Below are 22,657 nucleotides of genomic sequence, written 5' to 3'. Positions count from 1 at the left end.
TACATTTTTGTAATCCATATTTCTTTGCAACTAGTACTTGATGCAAATGAAAAGATGGGCTTTTACCTTAAAGTTTCTCTTCTGGTCAGGCAATAAATAATATGAAAGTTCCTCTCTGTGGCACTGGCACTGCTCAGTTTGTCCTACGGTTGTGAAAAAATCCAAGGACCTGTGTGGGTGGAAGAGAGGGCAGGCTCATAAGTGTCTGCTGTTTCCTCTTTTTGTTGGGAATATTTTTACTACCATTTTCTTTTGTTGGGAGTATTTGCCTGTTTTGAGAGTGTAAAGTGGCAGGTACTGTCATGATGCCTACCCCCGGGGACCCAGACCAAGTCCAGCAACCCCGGAAGCAGGCATCAATTACCCCAAGCAAGCCCAACAACCCCCGCTAGGGGCTATTTGGGTGCAGTCCTGGCGCCAGGCTCATAGATTAAAACTCACCTGATGCAGACCATGCTGCAAACTGACCTGATGCAGACCATGCTGCAAGAGCTCCAAGCCAAACGAGGCTTGGAAGGGAATATTTTACCTAGGGACTATTTTTTTTACTCGGGTGGGACTGGGGAGAAATACTTATCTGGGACTACTTTGGAGGCTATTTAAACCACGCCCGAAGAGCAGCACACGCTTCGCGTTATTCTGCATCCAGCAGCGAAACGCTCACTGTGCCTGCAAGTCTGCATCCAGTCTCCTGCCACGCCCACCTCGAGTTTGGAGCTCCTAGAAAAAGGGAGAAAGAAGGAGAAAAGGTTAGAACAAGAGCAATACCTTTGATCCTTACCTGAATTCCCGATCCATCGTGCCTTCGAGCTGGAAGAAAGAAGTTATTTTATGCCCGTCGCCTCGCCTGCTGCAGCGCCGCGCTGAACTCACCGGCCTTCGCAGCATCTTCACATTTCACCGCATCCTCCTGCATGTTCCCGCCGCACTCGGCACCTAAGGAGAAGACAACAGCAAGGTGAGCCAAGGGAATACACAGAGGAATACCCCCCCTAGACTTACCTGATTTTACCACCGGGGGTACTATTTTTCACGGGTCGGCGCAGCTTCCACCGCATCCTAGCCGAACCCCGGCCCCTAAGGGGAAACAAAAGGACAGCAAGGTGAAACAAGGGACTAACAAGGGGAACCCTCCTCACCACAACCGCCAGAGGTATTATTCCCCGAGACTTCATACTTTCTCTCAGCGCCTGAATAAGGGAGAAAGCAACAGGTTACATAAGGACATTATCTTATCGAACTGTGTTGGATAATACAAATCCTTACCAGAACATTACCGGTTGCCACGAGGAACTCTTCAGTAGGGTCAAGCTGCAACCTGCAAGGAATCGGACAAGAGTGAAAGTCAGGCATTTGAACTCTTACGAACTACATAATTACGGCGTCTTGCCGGGAATATCGGAGTCAATATTGTCCTGGAACTCACCAATTCCTTCAAGCCAGTGAAGCAACTGGTTATCTACGCGCCCCTGCGCTCAATGCAGGATGGAGAGCTCATCTTTTCAAATCATCAGGTGAGACTATAAGAGGGGACATCCAAGGTGATCAGTGGGGAGAACAGCGGGGTGGGGGATTTACGCTCAACTCCACGGGTGGTTAATTCCCTTTCTCCATTTGCAGAAGAATATTCCTACGGGCCAAGCAAACGGAGCTAGGTGGGCCAGTCCAGTCCGTCATCTCGGCCCTACGTGTCACATTGGTGGAGACCGCAGCAGTCCAGTCCAGATAGATGCCTCTGTGGGAGCCAGGTGAGCTTAACAGGTACACTGCTTAGCTGTAGGGCAGAACAAAGACATTCATCCAAAAGATAGACATCTTATTTCCAACTAAGACTAAAGTATAAGTGTACAAATTAATTTTTTCCTAATAATGTGGCGGGAACACTTTGGACCCTCTCCTCACCCCCTCCTATACTAATACCCTTGCCCCGCTGCACACCTATATTTTAATAAAAACAATTCAAAATTTCGAAATAGGTTAAATAATTTGGTAATTTCTTCCTTGTTTTTTTGTATTCTTTCATTTATACGGATACTATTCAGAACTGGCATTACAAAGCGGATAGTATAAGGTGTCATTATTACAAAGGATGCCTTTACATTAAGGCGCTATATAAATAACATCATTATCATTACATGTTCACATTGCCATGCACAAAGCCTTAACCTGCCTGCCTCAAAAATGACCTTACACAATTTTCAACATTTGAATAAAAGATTCAACTCCTACAGTCTGCTCTTTTCTACCCAAAATCACATTTTAGTAAATGTGACAAGAACCTTCTCAGAAGAAATAAAAGCATCTGGTTGAATTATACACGCGCCCACCCTGCCCGAAGACCCCAAATAAAATGTGATAACCTTCTCCTTAAATTGGAAAACAGGGCTTATAAGCATTTAGCACATACAGAGGGCATATAAGGACAGTTGGGAAAGAAAAAAGTGCTGAAAGAGAAATGTGTTTTTTTCCCTAAATACACTGTGGAGAAGCGATAAGCCAGCAAGAACACACACACATTAACGTTTTTCTGCTGCCACATGCTTGGCTCCTTCAGAGAACCAGTATGTCCTGCCATTGGAAGGGTAGAGCAAACCATTAACAGCAAACATTTGATGGAAAGCCTCAAATCATCACCTTATATAAGAAGTAGGTACTTTCTGCAAACTCTGGTCTCAAAGGATGCTGTGCCCAGTGAACTCTAAAATCAGTGGTGAATGCCTGTGAAATAAAGAAATGGATAGTCAATATTGAAAAACAGATTTCTAAGTACCTTGAAAAGAATAGAGTGATTGTGAGGAAGAAAATAAAATCACATTTCTTTTTGACTTTTCGGAGGTCACATGGAGGACAATGCAACTGTCAATGTTTTCAGTAAAAACCGGTTATGAGTTGCCAAGACTGCCGCTCCAGTCTCCCCCCCCCCCCAGCCTCCCATGATTTGATGAAACAGCATGACTGGGTCGGCTAAATCGATCCACTCAAATGGAGCGGTTTGCTCCCCCCCCCACTACCCGCCACTCAGGGCTATGCACCTTATCAGGGGCATACTTCACAATGACATCATCCATGACTTAGAAGGGCACTGGGATCAAAATATATTGACAAATGGCGGCTGTGTTCACTGGGGACCTTAGTTAGATGGTAAAGTCCTGGTGCTCTTCCAATGAAGGGGGAATGGAGTACTTCAGTCAGAGTTTCACTTCAAAGACAGACACAGAATGAGGGCTTCTACCTACCATTCAGGGACCACAGGGTCCGTAATCTAATCTTTTTGCTTGCGTTGATCACTAGACCATTTTCCCCAACGCACTCCTGCAATAGTTTAGCTACGCTGAAAGCCAATAAGATCCAAAATCATTGGCGTATAGCATCCAAGTAGTCGAATATAAGGCCTTAATTATTAGCAATAGGTCCAACGGGCCATCCCAAGCTCGTAATGTCTTCCATAAGAGTTCCCTGTCAATACTATCGAAGGCTTTTGCCAAATTAATGAAATCCAAATAGATTTTAGAACCACTTACAATTGCCCACAATTTTAGCACATTCAATACAGATTTAAATTGGTTCCTACCGCTTTAATTAACCCTGTTTGTCTAGGATTAGATTGACTAATTGCCATTCATTTTAGGAGGAAAACCAGGGGCTTTATCTAAATTAATGTTCAAGTCGAATAAAAAAAATTAAATGAGGTCGTGCCAATGTATACCTCTGCTCTAAGCCCATGTAGGTCCACGTTTCCCTTGACAACAAACCCTAGGAATTTAATCAGACCTGGACCGAAGTAGTCGAATATAAAGCCTTAATTATTAGCAATAGGTCCAACGGGCCATCCCAAGCTCGTAATGTCTTCCATAAGAGTTCCCTGTCAATACTATCGAAGGCTTTTGCCAAATTAATGAAATCCAAATAGATTTTAGAACCACTTACAATTGCCCACAATTTTAGCACATTCAATACAGATTTAAATTGGTTCCTACCGCTTTAATTAACCCTGTTTGTCTAGGATTAGATTGACCAATTTAGTAAACCCATTTTGTCAGGTAACCCAAAACCAATGAAGCAAACAGTTTACCCAGAACATCCAAAAGGGCAATAGGACGGTAATTATTGTCCGTCCTATTGCCCCTCTTAAATATGAGAACAAGACTGGTAGGGGGTGTCTGTACTTCCGCTCTCTATATGGTAGAGGAGAGGCACAGAAGACCCCAGCCAAGATTCTCTATTACGGTAGCAATGGACGAGCAATCAAGGCCTAGCTTCTCAGGAGGTGATGCAGGTTGGTTCTTAAGTACAGTATAGTCCCCGAACCCCCACAAAGGAATGTCCACACACTGTATTACTGAAAACAGTCTTTATATAATTAATATCCAAAAGGTATGTACACGATCACAATAACGCACTTTGTACTCGGAAGTCAATATTGATAAATATATACAATTCTAAAGTGGTACCACCAATGTTATCAAATCTCATTAAAGTGCATCAACTGTATGGTTAAAATGTCACAGATCAATAACAAGGAAACCAGCAATAGAGATAGGAAGGAACGCAAATGGTTGAAACAATAGGCAGAATGCTGACACCTACCAATAGGCACAGTTCTGTGTGGAGATCCCTCCCCCCCCCCCACCTGGGCAACCTGTAAATAAAGATATATAGCACAAGCCCAGTCCATGTAATGTTCAATAGTCTTATTTCCTCCTATTAAGGTTTTACCCCCCCAATGTACCTGGTGGCGTAGAGTTCTCCGAAGATGCGTCGACAGATCCTTTTTGAGTGCCTTCCTTTAAAGCAAGAGCCACGGATCGTCGAGAGGCGTCGGGGAACTTGGCGTTCGGTGTCGGGGAATCGACGGCCCTTCTTGAGTGCCCTCCCTTTAAAGCAGGAGTCACGGGTCGAACTTCCGACGGTGAACAGGTGGAACTACGGCAGTTATGTGGCAGCTTCGTTCCTAGCGGTGCTCATCGACGACAGAGCGTTGGCGTCCTGCAAGGAAGAGGCGTGCGGGGCACCTCGGTGACGATAGTTCTGGACCGCAAAGAGATGATGAAGAACTGTGGCCCAGCAAGGGTGTTGAGTCTCTGTGGTCCTCCGGTGGCGGGAAACCCACCGGCAGATGCTCCTCGGCGCGTCGACGGTCGGGCCTTCTCCAGCGGGATGAAGCGGGCGACGATGCAGATGAGAGCGTCCGATGATCAAATGAAGTTCTTAGGCAAACGGGAGCACGGCGGCTCCGGTCGGCGACGGCGGTCGTCGACAGTGGCGGACAACAGTCCGAGTGCTTCTCTTTGAGATTCCGCAGCAGTCCCCGTCTCGAGTCGGCAGCCTGTCGAAGGTCTGTCTACCAGGGAGCTTTGGCAAAGATCAGCTGTGCACGATGATCCCTCGTAGCTCGGGAAGAGGGCGCCTTACCAGGTCCTCTCTGGGTCAGTCCTTGGAGACACAGCAGCTTTCAGATTGTGAAGGAGAGCAACAGCACTTCTCGTCCAGCTGGGCTTCAAGGTCAAGCTTCAGTTACTCGTCGTAGTGGACTTCAGCTTCTGAACACGATTCCTAGCAGTGAGAGGTCCCCAGAAATACTGTTCATCTCCCATTCATTCCGCTGGGTCACACTCAAGCATCCAATCACGACTAAGGGCATTCATGCAGTCAGGCAGCCAATCAGGCACATGAGGTATTCAGGCCATTCACTTCTCTCCAGACACTCATAACAAGTTGTGTGTATTGGGACAAGTACCAAGCCATTCAACATTCCAAGCTGCATTCATACCGGTTTCGGGCAGGGCTGTCTCAGTCATTGTGTCAACCACCAGATACTAGACATCCACAACACAGAATGCATATCCGTCACACACTCTATTCACCAGGGTCCCACCCACAGGAGGGACCCACAACATACATCACTGGGAAGGCTCCAGCTAGTCTGGCCGGGCCTTCACACGACCACCATATATGGCACTTCCATCCAACAGCCAGTCAGGGGGAAGGGACAGAGTCAGGGCTTCCCAGGACTTTGGGAAAACAAGGTAATAGGTAATAGAAAGCAAGAGGCCACAGGGACCATCTTGTTTTCCATCAGGAATCAACTGATCCCAATGGCAGGGCCGGGGTATCCCCAAAATGGAGGATACTCTGCGCACCTGTCAAATTCAGCATGGAGCTGCCACCAGCCCATACCCTGCTCTGCGGGCCACCCACAGATGCCCAAAAACATACACTAGGGGCCCAGGGTTGTACCCCCACCCATGGGTGCCATAAGGGTATCCCACGGGTCCGTTCACCAAACCAAAAGAGAGCTGCACCGCCAGGAGTCCCACATGAACTCCTGCGTGGAAAACACGACAGAACACACGATAAAAAGCAGTAAAGGACAAAGATACGGAGGCCCTCTCCCTCCGATGCATTTCCAGCATCACACTATTGCCCCTCTTAAATATGAGAACTCTTATTGCAGATTTCCACGATCTTGGGACATCCCTTGCCTTCATCACCTGATCATAAAGATTAATGATGAAAGCAGCCCACTGCACAGGAGCTGCTTTAATCATAATGTTGTTAAGGCCATCAGGGCCGGGTGCTCTCTAGGTACTAGCCTTCTTAATGCTTCAATATCATCTTTGTCAAACGAGAATCACCACGCACCAACTACTTCTTTTCCAGAGAACTTATGAGTGCTGTTAAAAGGGACAAACATTTCCAAATTGCTCTACCAACCTCTCCTCTGTAACCACATTAGTTTAAAGAGCTAACTGGGGGGTGCTTTTGTTGTTAAATAGCTGCCAAATCTGGCCTATGTTTTTCTTACAAATAGCCTTTAACATTAATTTGGCCTTTTGTTACAGCATCTGAGCTCCATGGTAGATTAACCAATTTCTAGATCATGGTCTCCTTTTCCTCAGAAGCACTTCTCTTAATCCCTTCTTGAATCGATTTATTATTCTGTCAGCACGTAATTGTTTTTTTTAGCTTCTACGGTGTCCCTATCGACAAAATATGTTTATGTAGAAAGCCTGCTTTTTCACAGTCTTTACCAACCACCTCAAACTCTAGCAGTAGAGATGCATAGTTCAACCCAGATCTTTGGTTTCTCCACTCCTCCTTATATTTTTACTAATAAATGACTTGCATCTGGCGGCTTTATCCTCAACCTGTTTCTACCCAGATATACCTCTAGGCTAGGAGTCTGCCATTCCATTCTTGATTTTGTTGCCACAATCAATGTAATTTTTAATAGACAATGAACACTCTTCGTCGTTGCAATGACCACCAATGTGTTCACAAGGGGAAACATATTACCTGAAACGAAAACGTAATCCAGGACTCCAAGCTGGGCCTCTACACCAAGTAGGTCTGCTTGGAATATCTCCACTTATCTGCCCATTTAACATCTGAAAGTCTCAAGTGGAGTGCTCTAACCCATTGCCGCTGCTCTTCTGTGCACATTATCTCCGCAGCCGTACCAAATTCAGTTATTATCTGGCTCTTTTTATCCTATAAAGGTTATATTCAGATCTCCACAGATAACTATATTTGGGGCATTCCATTGAATGTTACACCCATCAATTATATTCATAACAGTTTCCACAAATATTCCTGATTCCCTCCCACAGGATTCCAATAAAGATTAAAAATGACCCACAATTTTGAGCCCAGGACACCTTCCTGATCCGCTCAAAAGCACCTAGATAAATTGATTTGGATGCCATGTCTGTAGCACTAGCAACCCCATGCCATGTCAGAATGCCCAAAAAAGGCTTCCTGTCAATCCCTTTTTTGCTGGGTTTAAGTAGGAACTATAGCACTCCAACATACGTTTTACCTGCAACCAGGTTTCCTGTAAACATAAAATATCAACGTTTTCAAAAGAGTTTATGATCTTTGAGGAGAGGAGTGAAACCCTGGATATTCCAAGATCCTATAAATCAATTCATGTGGTCAGTTCCAACCTCATACTACGTTTTACTTGACACTATTAATGCCTCTGCCATCCATCACCTTTAAACACATTTGAAACTTTTGGCACTTCCCTGGTCGTCCTGTCAAATCCATTTCTACAGCTAAAAGTTAACCTTAATGGGCAGTTCATGTCTGATCTGGGATTACACAGATTGTCATCAATAGTTGAGGGCTGCAAATTAAATGCCACAACTGGATTAAGTTTAACAGATCTCACCCTCTCCTGTACTTTATTTCTCAAAATTGGCATGTTGACATCTTGCATCTTTTCAACTGTAAGCTGAGTCGTGGCCGTGGTTTCCGTTCGCTTGAATCCCAAAGGCAGCAGAAAGGTTGAAGCCTCCAAAAGTAGGTTCTTAATCAAGTTTGAATTCAAATGGAGAACAACCCTATCCATTTGTAATTCATTACAAACTCCACTATTTTGATGTCCTCTGTATCAATAGGCAAGCAGTATGGGAATATGATGGAATAGTCTTCGCACATTAGTGCGGTTCAGAACTAAACCATCCTCCATAGGTAGTAGTTGTTCGAAGAGTAAGGTATTCCCCCATGATGACTGCCTTCCGTCTGAGGCATACCTTTTGTATTATGCCCCGCATTGGGTACTACAAATTCCTGAGGATTTTTGTCCATCCTGAATTTTTGATCGGCCATCAGTCTCCTTTGGGCCAAGGTGAAGAAGGGCACCTTTCCATCGCTTAGGGGGGAGCAACATATCTTCCATTCCTGAGTCAGGCACTGGTGAATTCTGGGCTTGAACTTCAATCTCCAGAACCATCACCTGTTCAGTAGGGTCTTCAGCAGTATAATTAGTTAAGTTCAAAGGTTCATCATAGCTGAACCCACGGGCCGGCTCATAGCTTGTTTCCGTTACTGCATTCCGTTCCGTAGACACTGACGAGACCTCCAAATCGGCAAATCTAGCCAAGGACCAAGACTTTTTTTTTTTTAGGGACCGGCTGTAGCAACAGTGGCGGCGTCACCAGGTTGCGCACACATTTTCTAGCGTCATTTGATTTACCTCTGCTTGCTAGATGCATATTTTTTTTTGATGCAGCTCTAACATTTTTGTTGAGCTGCCTTTCCCCCCCCTTTGTTTTTGGAATTTCAGTATGCTTTGTTAGGCGAGTTTTGAGCCTCCAAGGCATCATCAGCCTGGGAAAATCAGTGATTTCCCCCTCGTCTTCCAACAACACTAACACTGGGTCCGTAACAGCAGACACTCATGGGGGACTCAGAAGATTCACTTACAACAATTTGGACATCATCCTTTCTTTGCTGTGCCTCTTTTGGAGTTGCAATTCCAGAAACTATGGTTGTTGTCCCTCAAGTATCATGGGCCTTGGAAAGTTTTAAAGAGCCCAACCCAATAAGCTTCTGTGACTGAGTTCACACAAGCATCCTCCTGCAAGCTCTAAGAAATTGTACCATATTCACAAACTCCTTTCATCCATGCTATTGACTCTAATAAGGATTCCATAGTGATCTTTTTGTCAAAGCCTTCATCTTCTAAAACAAAAAAAAAATGTAAAAAAACGTTGTAAATGCCTCAACTTCACGATCCAATCTAGTTTGTAATGAGGTAATAGAAGATTCTACATAAATCATTTCTAGTGGATCATGGCCAGTAAGGTTGCTTGGTCCTTGAAATGTTCATTTATTGTTTCATATAGTTTCAAAAATGGAGACAAGGAAATTGAAGCTGACATAACATTGCCCATCATAAAAGAACAATTATGGGGTTTGAAACAATGCTGAATTTGAATAACTGGGGCCGTAAGGATTAATATTTGGTGAAAAAGCACAGTTGTTAAGGGATGACAAAGAGGTGGATGAAGGGGCCATCAGCGTATCAACCATATACTCTGGTAATAATTGGCGCCTTGAGTCGTCAGTGTGAGTCTCTATATTACTGTAAGTTATCGAACTCTGCACAGCCTGGTCATCCAACAAGCGTTCCGACCTCAGCACTAGGCTTGGCACGCTGTTGGAATCCCACAATTGATGTGTCAGCTGGAGACGCTCAGGCCTCTTGCCTCTCCTTAATGTTTGCAAGGTCTCTGGTTAAACACACTGCCAAATTTGACGGTGACCGCTCATTGCGAGGGGTAGTAAGGGCAATGGGCACTTCCACCTGTGATTGCCAATGGTTTTCCAATATCTGGGGGTGCTGTGTTAGGTTTGCACAAGTGGAGTTGGATCGACTAGAGAAGGCCGTTGCAAAGTACCCAATATAGTACCCACTGCCACCATCTCAGGAACCTCTGGTCCGCTTGTTCTCACCACCTCATTAAAAGTCAGAGGCTCACTTTCTAGCATTTCAGTGTCTGTCAGATCATGCAAATTATTTGTTAGTCAGTATGTTTACATTGTCCCAGGCATCGACCACCACGTCAGACAGGTTTTCTGGAGCAACTGACAAAAGTGGAGGGAGGGAGGGGTAACTATTAGGGGTCCAGGGGAGACCTTAAAGGCAACCTCTGATTGTAAAGCTGTAAAGCTTTCGCAAAGTCCACCATATTCAACACCCACCTCAGTCTTGTATCCATGTCTCACCATCTTTTTGGCTCAGTGATGAATGCTGTAGCTGAAGGGGAGCTGCATTTTCTTTCAGAATAGCTCGATTAGATGAAGGTAAACTGACTTCATGTAATCGTAGTTGACGCCTTGAGTGGAGAGGACAGCAGGATTCCATATGTTGTCCTGCGATCACCAGGACTCACTAGAACCTACTCTCAGGCACTCGGGCCTTAAGAAAATCGTTTCAACCTGGTTCCTGCCTGTCTCTTTCCTGCAGCTTGGCTGAAGCTCGGCTCAACGCCACAGCCAAACTCACGCACCGGCATTACGTGCCAGGAACCTGCTTTATGCAAAGTTCCAGCAGTTTAAAGGAGTTGAAGCAAATGTAGCAATCAAACAAAGTAGAAATAAATAGGTCCACTCTCCAACTCTCCTGAAGCTCGACTGAACTCCAGAGCCGAACTCACGCCATTACTAAAAATCACTCTCAAAACAACATTCAATCTCATAACAAACAAGCACAATACACATTTGTATACAAAAGCTAAATACAAAATACTATGAACACAACACAATAACAATCCACAAAAGGAGGTCGAGTTAAGGTTTCAGCAATGTTGGATTCATTTTGCGTTATGCTTGGAGTTAATGTTGGTTTTCAAATTAATGGGTGAAACCTTAACGTTGGCATTTCCAACATTCAAAGACATCTATATATATTTAGCGCATAGAAGCTGATAGGAGTTCAACATGAAGCGCTATAAAAACAATATTATTAACAATATATTTATAAACACACAAAGCAAGCTACAGGTATTATTGGAACATTTCTCTGCAAACTAAGTAAAAACTCTTTAGTTTTCCACTTACTTTGTGGGATACAAATGAAATAATGTTACACACAGCCATTTGTGCACAGATCAAAAGTCAACAATAGAAAAGGGAAGGCCATAGGCATTGAAGCTTTTTGCAAAAGCAATAGTGCCAAAAGGAGGCAGAAACGATGTACTTCTTGCCATTCGGATACTAAATACTAGTCATTCAATCCTGAATGCATGCATCTGTGAGACTCACAGCATGAGCGATGCTCCAGTTTAGTGATGTAGGTACCCCTGGCTGTCCGTCAAGCCTGAGTGTTCCTTGCATGTCAGTTGGCCCTTAAATGCCTGCCTGCAAGGGGTTCCATGTGATAATGTCCTGCAAAAATGTCGCCTAGTAATAAAGTCGACAAAAAAGTGCAGTATTTTGCATGGACATTATTACATGGAACATGCGAGGGACACCCCTGCATCCCCTGCTCCCCATATATATGTTGACCATATATAATGTCAACATGACCTTTTCCCGGCAACATTATGTACGGCTACCATATATATATGGGGACAATATTACCAGATACCCTGAAATGATGGTCGGGTAAGTGCTTCCAAAAATGAAATTAGAGCTACTGATGACTGCAACTGAAGATTAAAGCAGTATCTTTTCTAGGAAAGCTTGCCTGCTGGATTTGCGCGTTGATGCACTATTGGGGCGTTGAAGAGATGCTCCTGCAAGCTTGTATCTTGTAAAATGCCAAAATAAAATAAAAATACTACAGTTTCATCCTTCATGTACTAGATACAACACCTGGAAGCAGGCATGTACTCCATACCGTCAGGGTAGGTGACACTGTAGTCTTCCATGGAAGTCTTTTACACAATTAATAGGACATTTTTGGGGAGTTAAGAGTAGCAATAACATTTTGTCATCCTAAAAGAAAATTAATTAGCAGTGTTGGAAATTCAGGTAAGCTGCACATTATTTCACTCCTAGTGAAAAAGCAGTGCCTTGCAGGCCTGTCCCTCAGCTAGTGTCAGTGACTGTCTATAGATCCTTACAGCCTTAAACAGTAAGCATAAAAAAGGGGAATGTGCTAGTGTAGGTGACTTACTTAAAGGCCTCCAACCTTATCACTCATCACTCCCTCAGAGACTTCCTAACTTTCCCTACACCAGCGCCGCTTAGTGTTAAACGAAGGGTAGGGAATTGTGCCTTGTGCTTACTCTTCTGCAATCGCCTAGGTACAGCCACATTCACACTCCCTATTTTCACCTCCCAACCATCTCCTCCCACTACTCTTCTGTCCCTCCAATATTCTCTCTACCTCTCCTTAACTCCACCCTTTGATGTTACCAACTCTTTCCCTCCATCGAAACCATCCTTACAAGGCTACTCCCCTCACAATACTATCACTCCAGTTCATACTGCCACCACTCCCCTCCTACTTAACAACGTCCTATGACTCACACCCCTCCTGTCACTCTTCAGAAGTCTTCCCACATTCACACTTTCTATACACTTGTATCACAAGTACGCACACTCACACTGAAGTGCCACTATCCCTCCTTAACCAATATCACACCTCATAAAACAATATCCTCCACAATCTGCTGCTCTGTCCTTCCTCCTGCTGGACCCCGGTACAGCCACAATTTCCTGTTTATCCCCTTAAATATCCCTCCCTATTTTCGGATTGGTGTTTCCCCTGCCAATCTTATCGACTTTCTCCATTCCGAGACGTATGTGTACGTGGTGAGGCTTTCAAAGGGGCCTTAAGCCATGTCCACTGGCTCTTCGGCTGTATGCTATCTAATGCCAGACTAGAGTTCAACTAGCAGTTGTGGTAGGTCAGGCACAGGAGGCGGACATTTAGGCATAGTTGAACACTGCTTTATTAGATAGTATAAAGAAAAATGTAGCCCCTACTTCTAATACGAGTTCCCTAACCTAGCTACAAAATAACAAATGGTATTCGTCAGGATGTCTCACCAACTAAAGTCAGTCCTCCGTGCCAAACCTAGGCTAGCCTATCGCTAATCTACTCTATGGAAAAGAAGATAGATAGAAAAAAAGGTCCTGAGCTACGGCCAAGTTAAGGGTTAATGCACCGCAGGAAGTAGTGGTGGCTGGTTTCTGACCTTCACCCCAGAGTCGGAGGGACTCTTGCGTCTCAAAATCCCGGAAATGTCTCTCAAAGTTCCTGTTATGTTCAAAACATCCTCATCCAACAAAAGGATTGTATTCCTTCTCCAGGGAGATACAGGTTGCTACCGGCCAGGAGTCTTGGTATCCCCCACACCCCTGAGCCCACCAAATCCAAGAATATTCAGTCCTGGGCTCTCACGCCTGAAGTCATTAGGTAGACACCAGGCTTTCTTGGATGGTTTCCGGTTCCTTTACCATCCAGTGGTTTGGTGCCTTTTCTTAGCCCACGGTGGGCCCTCGCCTGGTTGGTTGTTCGGTTTAGTTTTAATCTTCCTAGGTAGATTTGTGACTTGCCCCTCACTGGCTGTAGGCTTCTCTGGCCCTTTCACTTGTTCAGTTTTATTCACCCCATCCTGGGTTATATTCTCGGTTGACCCATCGCATGCTACAGTCTTCTCTAGCCTGTTGGTTTGTTTTTTGTTCACCCTGCCCTGGGGGGTATTGTTCTCTGTCTCTCACAGGCTACAGAATTCTCGTGCCGCTTTGTTTGGTTTCGTTCAACCCGTCCTGCTGTAGGATTGTGGTTGGACCCTAATGGGCTGTGTACTTCTCGGTCCCTTTTTTTATTTCATTCACCCCGTCCTGGGGTGTGCACTCAGTTGGTTCCTCATGAGCTATGGGCGTCTCTGGCTCTTTCAGTGGCGTTTAATTTACTTTATATGTATAATGCCAACCAATGACCCAGAGGTTTAAGGGCACACAAAAAAAGACAAATATCTAGGACAAGGGAAGGGTCTCGAACTTACACCAACAGGCTGAAGTAGAGAAAGCAGGAAAGTAGCGAGAGCTAGCAGAAGAGCAGCGTTTTTAGTTTTTTCTGGAAGAATTCAGCAGACTATTTCCCTTAGGTCAGGCGGGAGAGAGTGCCAAGCTCTAGGGGCAGCTATAATAAAGACCCCTTTTAAAGCTTTAATGGTGTTGCATAGAGGTGTGTTAAGTTGATGCATGTGGTTGCATCCAAGAGATCTGAGATTGCATTTCTCCGATATAAGATCTTCATATATGCTGGCATGGGGCCCACGCGACATTTATGAGTAACTAAGAGCAGATGGTACTGTACTTCTGCTTCCACCGGGAGCCAGTGTAGACTCAGTCTAGCCTACAAAACGTAATCCCTCCACTTAAGGCATTTGACCACCCTTATGGCGCTGTTCTAGACCACCTGAAGGCGGTTACACTCAGATTTCGGGATACCTATCTGGAGACAGCTACAATAGTCAATTTTTGCTCCTACTATGGCCCTGGCAATCATCTCAGCATTTTTCTGAGATGAGGCCAAAGGTGGTCCAGCAGTTTTATATAATCGGTCGAGGAAGAGACTATGACGCTGACCTGCGCCTTCATATTGAGATTCTGGTCCAATATTACGCCCAAGGTTTTAACTTTCATTTTAACCGCGATCTTGCAGTCTGCAATAGAAAAGCATTCATAGATTGGTCCTAGCTTCAAGATCTTATTCTGTGTACCCACGACCATAAATTTCGCCTTTTCTATATTCAACGCCAGGCCATTTTGAAGCATCCAAGTTTGAATGAGGTCAAAAGCCTTATTAATATTGCGCTCATCCTCTGCATGAGATCCTATGAGCGGGATGACACATTGTGTGCCATCCGCATAATTCGCAAATGCAATGCCATTCAGCTCCAGTAGATCAAAAAATTGGCACTGTTAAAATATTATATAGGGACGGGCACACACAGGCGCCCTGGGGAACGCCATAGGCTAGGCTAACAGGCGCTGCCTCTGCTTGCATCTTCTCATGTTCTCTCTCTCTCTCTCATGTTCTCTCTCTCTCTCATGTGTTCTCTCATTTTCTCTCTCATCTCTCTCATGTTCTCTCTCTCTCATGTTCTCTCTCATTAAAGCGTCATTTTTCAGCAGGGAATCATCATCCTGTTCATTCAGAGATTCCTGTTCTTTTAAGATTTTTAACAGTTCCTTACTTTCTGAACTAGATTTCATATTCCCATCATTGAGCATATCTTTTTTAGCTGAGATAGTTGCAATTTTGTATTGCTTAGCCGCTAATTTATATGCTTCCAAACTGGTGTTATCCTGACTTGACCACCAAGCATGGAAATATTTCATTTTGATCGATTTGAGCTTCTGCAAGTCGGAGTTAAAACAAGAATTGCTTTTCCGAACAAGCAAGACGTATTTTTTTTTTTGAGGTGCTAGTGTATCTGTATTATCGTGAAAGGAGTGAAGAAAAAGATTGGTCATAGATTCCACTGAGCCCACGTTCTGCGCTCTACTGCGGATGCTCTCCCCTATACTGCTTGTAAAGGGGGTCTTTAAGTTCCTCCCTGGAACAGAGGAAACAACTTGATTGGTGCTGGCTTGAAGGTGATGTCAAATACAGTCAGAAACTGAGCTTTCCTTGTTAAAGGGGCCCTGCACAAAGTTGCCCTGCTTACTTCCCATGAACCAATAAAATGCCAGACATATGGGAAAGGCAAGGTGGGTGTGATCCTTCTTAGGGAATTCCTTGTCCCCAGAGAGGGGAGAGGTCTCCCCAGTGGGATCCTGCTTGCCCAATCCCCTAGGCACGGTGTTGCGTAGCATGCTCACCTCCCTAGTCCCGAAGGGTGGGACAAATCCTTTGAATTCGTTCCATAGTTTATGTTTTCAGGTTTTGACTTTATGACGTCATTAGTAGGCATATTCAAGTGTTCCTGGTGGTTCCTTATTCGAAGGCGGTCCTCCGCTGTGTGTCTCTCTCTCTCTCTCTCTCAGGTGTTCTCTCTCATGTTCTCTCTCAGGTTCCCCCTCTCTCTGTCTCTGTCTCTGTCTCTCTCTCTCTCTCTCTCGTAGGTTCTCTCTGGTAGGTTCTCTCTGGTAGGTTCTCTCTGGTTCTCTCTCTCTCTGGTTCTCTCTCTCTCAGGTTCTCTCTCTCTCAGGTTCTCTCTCTCTCTCTCAGGTTCTCTCTCTCTCTCTCATGTTCTCTCTCTCTCTCTCATGTTCTCTCTCTCTCTCAGGTTCTCTCTCTCTCTCAGGTTCTCTCTCTCTCTCAGGTTCTCTCTCTCTCTCTCTCTCTCTCAGGTTCTCTCTCTCTCTCTCTCTCTCTCTCTCAGGTTCTCTCTCTCAGGTTCTCTGAAGCTTTGGGAAGAGTGTGATGCTGTTCTGTCTTTTCTTTAGATCTGAGAGACACGTTACACTGACTAGGTCTTCCTTCTTGGTTACTGGGAAAAGATGAGAAACACTAGCAACTGCTTCATGAGGTGTGGTAGGAGACAAGAGCATGCATATTAACATTCTGGTGCAGGGGAGGGGGAAGACAGGAATTGGGCCCCTCTCTACTGCCACCATCCACCTCAAAGGTAGTACTGGCTCTGGATAGCTCATAAGTAGGGCTTCCAGCCCCGGCGCAGAGGGGTTCCTGTCCCCCTCCTGACAAGGCCACGACTCCTGCCTTGTCACACTATTCAAAAGGAAAGTAGTCCCCACAGAGATGGAGCCATTCGCCATCCACAAGAAGTACAGCATATATTTGACATTCTGCAGCAATGAAAACTAGTTCAATGTATTGTGACACACCCACTCATTTGGGGGCGAATGCTTGCTCAATCTATCTGCTCTGAATGTGTCCACACCTCCAAGATGAGTCCTTCAGAGATGCATCCTCTGGCCTAATTCTACAGTTCCAGCCCTGCTTGTTCAAGCAGACAATTAGAGAGGTATTAACTGTATAGCCTTGCACCATCCTGCTCTAAAGGAAGGCAAGATAGGGTTTATGGACAAGGAGATGGCCTTAAGTCAGCTAACGTTTATGTGTGATCTATTTCCCGAATGTGACCACATGTTGTGAATTAGTAGGTTAACCAGATTACCACCTCGAGTGAATTAAGGGAGCCTGTGGTTGTGAGGATAATGGGCTCTGGACAAACAATAGAGCTCACCAGCAAAAGGTGAAATTCCACATTAAACCACCAAAGGTCTTCCAAAACCTTTAGGTTGATTGAGGGTGGGAGCATGGGCGGGGTGGGGGTGGGTGATCTGCTGTGACTGCAGATAGGAGGCTTGATCCCAATCCACTTGTAGTTTTAAGTGGGTTCACCTCATGCAAGTGTGGGATAATCAATACAATCATGTCCTTCACCACCATACAGCATAGTACTGCATTGCTAGTCGGTATCAGTCTGTTAGAGAGTAGTTTAACCAGCTACTATCTTACTGTGTTGCTCAGGGGATCATGAATGGGCCGAACCACGTGAACACACTAAGGTGCTGGCCCAACATGTCTTCATATTGCCACGCTTCCCTCAGCACTGTCCTTACCTTTGGCTTATGGATACCGTTTACTGCATGACTCCATTCCATCGCTCATTCTCAAACTCTCATCCTCCCACCCTAGTCTGTTCCTCATCCCACCCTATTCTGTTCTGTTCCTCATATCCATTTACAAAGAGCGCTCTGCTATCTTCCCAGCCATAACTTAAATTATCCACCTCATATCCCATTATAGGATATGCCGTTCCTCCATTGACCTCTGCTTCCTCACTCATCTTACCTTGAACTCCGGAACGCCAAATCATTCTCTTTCTTCACCTTCTCTTTTGAGTCCCATCACCCCCTCAACCCTCTAGTTATGTCCTGGCAATCAGTGAGAGATGGACGAGTCCCCTATTTAAGGAACTCATGGTGACAACCGTAAAGACAGATACAAGTTATCACAATTCAAGGGTGTTTGTTAAACTGTATAAATGGATGAGAAAAACGCCTAATCTACACATAAATCTAAGATGGGAGCAAGCTACAACCATCAAATAATAAGGCAATCTTAGTTGCCTCTTGTCAAATAAAAGAGCCTATACAAAAACAATATATTGACAATCCTTACCGCCAAGTTAAGTCAGGATGTTATAGCCGGGGACTCCCTTACCCACGTTTTTAGCATGTGAAAAGGCGGGAATCTTGAGCACAGCACATTACTGGGCTTCTCCAGCACGAGGCTACAGTTCCTTTCTGCGACATCAGGACCTTGGGTGGTTAAGTCTCTTTTCTACCAAGTCACTTGCCTCCGAGGCCTGATGTGTCCAAAATAACAAAACAAAGGTTTGTTCCAGATGTACGTTGGGTAATGACTTCACTCTGGGATCCCGCTCTTCCGTGCTCCGATCATTCGCCAATGTTGGCCTCCCTCCGTCGGGTTCACTACGGCCTTTTTCTCATACTGTTTCACTAGTTGTATTCATGAGTCTCGAGGTCTTTTAAAACTAGGTTTCACTGCGGGCATCCCTCAGCCGGGTTCACTCTTGCCAACACAAGGTTAACAGGATATCGTACTTTACCCCGTTCAGCGGGCATCCCTCAGTTTGCCATTCTCCAGCATGGGGTCTGGCATGGATTCACATGCTCATGAATATTCCCCGTCAGGCTGGGAATCCTCGGTAAAGAATAAATCAGTATCAGTTTCGTTTCTGATCTGTCTTTCTTAGTAGTAACCAATCACTGATCTCTGGGTCATACTGCCCCCAGCCAATGACTGCCCTCTCCCTAAGCCCCGCCTCTGGCAGCCATCCTCAGATTTTTACCGCATGCTCAAGTGTTGGAAGTCCTCGTGTTTAGCTCTAGAGTTTTTTTTTACTGCGTTTTCACGTTTTTCAGGAGATTTTCACATTTTTTCGGTTTATTCGAGCCTCAAGCTCCACCGTTTCTACTTCCGATAACGGGGACCCGTTTCGGAATTCTTCTATGCCCCTCAAGGGTGAAGTTTACATCGAGTTTATACTTCTTGGAGGATACCGGAAGATCTGCGGCCTACCTCAACGGACATGGCCCAGGACAAGGGAAGCTCGACGCCCAGATCCCAGCTTTTCAGGTGCTGCCCTGGATGCGGATTACATAACGTTTTCAAGGAGGACGAGCATTCGCGATGTCTCTACTGCCTTCATGAGGACAAGACGCACGTGGAGAAAGACTGTGCGTTCTGCAAGAACCTTTCGGAACGGACCAAACAAGACAGTCGTCCTGCCTCGCCGCCTGGCTGGAGAAGGGCACAGCAGGTGAGAAGGCGAAGAAGAAGTCTGAGAGGGCTTCTAAGTCCTGTGAGGGCGCCCAGGCGACAGGGGCCCAACAGAAGGCCAAGCACAGCGAGTCCGTGGGCACCAGGAGCACTGAAAAGTCAGGCTCTTCGGCTGCCAAGCAGGGCGCAACTTCCCCGGCACGTTCGACCACGAGCCAGCGCTCTGGTTCGGGGAAGAGGAAGTCTGAGAACTCGGGTAGGCCGCTGGAGCGGACCCGGTCGATCTCGAAGGAGGAGTGAGGCGCTGACCCTCCCCCCAAGGCGAAGGCCCAGGACGCACCTAAGGTGGTGAGGGCTTTGATCCACCTGGCAAAGGCCTCTACCGAAGTGGTTGCTGCGACCCTGGCAAAGCCGGCTGGGACTACGCCTGTGGAAACGCCCTCCGGGCCCAGAGTATCCCTGCCACCGCGGAGGGATTCCTCTTTCCAGCCCATCGCTAAGACCCCCGTGAAGCCCCCGGCTGAAAAAGGGGGTGGGGGGGCGGTGGCCATTACAGACTCGGAATCAGCCTCTGAGGAGGAACTGGTGGAAACCGAGAAGGGCCTCAACGAGAGGTCCATAGGCCTCAACGAGAGGTTCGAGAAGGTTCGATCCCAGTGGGTGGTCCCTGCTGACGTGATCGAAGATAGCGACGACGACGAACAGGGCCCAGTGGAACGGCCATCCCGTCCGTCGCAGCCACTGCCCGAGCCCCAGGATAGCTCGGCAGCCATTTTGTTGGCAATCCAATCCTTATGCACCGAGATAAGGACGAGATTACCACGCACCCCGACGGAGGATCCAGAACCAGGCCCGTCGGGAAGCCCTCCGAACAAGCGGAGGAGAGTCCACCCCGCTCCGCCCTTTGTGCCTGCGAGACCGGTGGACCCCTCATCCCCCTCGCCGGAGCCTAGAGAGGATACGGCGTCAGATACAGCGACGTGGACGGATGATGACGGCGGCGGCGATGACAGCGGACATCCCGTCTTCACCCCCCCCCCCCCGCGGGCGTCTCCGGCCGACGAAATTGGCTCTTTCCACGCCATGATAACCAGGGCATCCGAGCTCTTCCAGCTCTGCCCTGAAGAACAGAAAAAGGAGGGGTTTCTGTACCAACGACAAGAGGCCAAGAGGAAGACAGTCCTCGCGGTGCCTTTACTCAACGACATCTGGGACGAGGGGCTTGCTGTCCTCAAGAACCCTTCCACGACACCAGCCAGGAGGGACAGGTACGAGGAGTACCGAGTCCCCGATGGCGCCCCCTTGTGCCTCAGGGCCCAGCCCATGCCAGACTCTGTCGTCTCGGCAGCGGCTAAGAAGAAGGCAGCGGGTGTGGCGGCTTCAACTTCCACTTCCCCGCCGGACAGCGAGGGCAAGAAGTTGGACTCTATGGGACGACGAGTCATCTCGTCTGCGGCGAAGACGATTTAAGGCGGCCAATGCCTTAGCGATCGTGGCCCGCTACGACAGGGAGCTCTGGTTCAAGGTAGCTCCCCTGCTAGACTTCCTACCTGATGACAAAAGGGCGGAGGCCCTAGAAATTCTGCAGGAAGGCGAGGCGGCGTCGGATCACGCCATAACGGTGGCAACGGACATTGCCGATACTGGATTTTGCCAACTGGGCAACAGAGTTTGCCTCCGACGACGAGGATGGCTCAAGGCAACAGACTTTCGCCAGGACGTCCAGACCAGGGTGTTGGACATGCCGTTCGATGGCAACAACATTTTTGGTAAGGCGGTGGATGAGTCCCTACAGGCCATCAAGACCGACTCGGAGACGGCCCGAGCCCTGGGGGTGCTTCAACAGCGACGGCCCTTTCGGAGCTCAGGAGGCAGACAGGGTGCCTCCAAAGGATCCAGCGGTGGCTCTTCCACTTACCGCCAGGCAGCCTGCTCCTCTTCCTAGGAGGCCTACAGAGGTCGCTGTAAGCAAGGGGGTTCCCGCCGCCGTCGCCAAGGAGGCCAAGGCGGCAAGGCCGCCTCCGAGCAAGACTGACCCGGTCGGGTTGTCGGGCCCCCACTGAAGCACCCCGGTGGGAGGCCGGCTGACGAAGTTCGCCAGCGTGTGGGAGTCCATCTCCACCGACCGTTGGGTGCTGGACACCCTGGCCAACGGGCACTCGCTGGAATTCCAAAAGAAGTGCCCTCGCATTCCTCCCGTGGCCAGGAAGGAGAATCAAGTCCCTCAACTACTGTTGGCGGTAAAGGCGATGCTCAAGAAAGGTGCCATTGAGCTCGTCCCCAGAGGGCTCCGGAGTGTACTCAAGGTACTTCCTTGTCAAGAAGACCGGCGGTTGGCGCCCCATCCTGGATCTGCGTCGCTTAAACAAGTACATCAAGGCGCAGAAATTCAGGATGGTCACCCTCCAGCATATGCTGGGACAGCTGGAGGAAGGCGACTTCCTATCGTCTTTGGACCTGGAGGATGCTTACTTCCACATCCCTATTCTAAAAAGGCACAGGAAGTTCCTCAGGTTCGTGGTTCAGGGACGCCACTACCAATTCAGGGCCCTACTGTTCGGATTAAAGTCGGCACCCAGGGTTTTCATCAAGTGCCTGGCACCAGTGGCGGCGCGGCTGTGTCTGCAGGGGATCCACGTTTACCCCTACCTGGACGACTGGCCAATCCGGGCAAGGACAAGGGAACTCGCCGTCGAACACACGGCGAGGACCGTCCGGTTACTCACGGAGCTGGGGTTCGCCATCAACTACTCCAAATCCCACCTGGTTCCATCGCAGATAGCACCGTTTCTGGGAGCGAAGCTCGATACAGTGGGGCAGTTGGCCTCCCTCTCAGAGGAGAGGACCAAGACCATCCTGGCCAAGGTGCAGCGCCTGCTAGCCACGGAAGTGGCCAGGGTGAGGTCCATCAAGTCCCTCCTCGGGATGATGTCCTCAGGCATCTATCTTGTACCCCTTTGCAGACTTCGGATGCGTCCGCTACAGGAGTTCCTCGACGCCCGCTGGCTTCAGGCAAGGGGCTGTTTCGAGGACAGGATCCCTCTCGACGAGGAGTTCCGTTGGGCAATCTTATGGTGGGGCATACGTGCCTGTCAGGCACGGAATTTCAAATCCCGGCGTTTCAGGAGACGGTGATGACGGACGCCTCTCTGGAGGGTTGGGGGGCCCACACCGGAGACCTCCACACAA

At 47.4% G+C, this 22,657-nt stretch overlaps 1 protein-coding gene across 1 annotated transcript in view; it reads right to left on the bottom strand.

The window, feature by feature from the left end:
- EDEM3 (ER degradation enhancing alpha-mannosidase like protein 3) overlaps window positions 1–22,657 on the bottom strand; it is a 925,252-nt gene that overhangs the window by 278,872 nt on the left and 623,723 nt on the right. The window contains 1 exon segment of the mRNA XM_069641064.1: window positions 2,635–2,718. Within this exon segment, the coding sequence (XP_069497165.1) occupies window positions 2,635–2,718 (84 nt within the window).

The sequence above is a fragment of the Ambystoma mexicanum genome, chromosome 1q (genome assembly GCF_040938575.1).
Source record: "Ambystoma mexicanum isolate Mex_15411 chromosome 1q, UKY_AmexF1_1, whole genome shotgun sequence".
In the NCBI taxonomy this organism is placed as follows: Eukaryota; Metazoa; Chordata; class Amphibia; order Caudata; family Ambystomatidae; genus Ambystoma; species Ambystoma mexicanum.
This window is presented reverse-complemented; position numbering and strand designations above follow the sequence as displayed.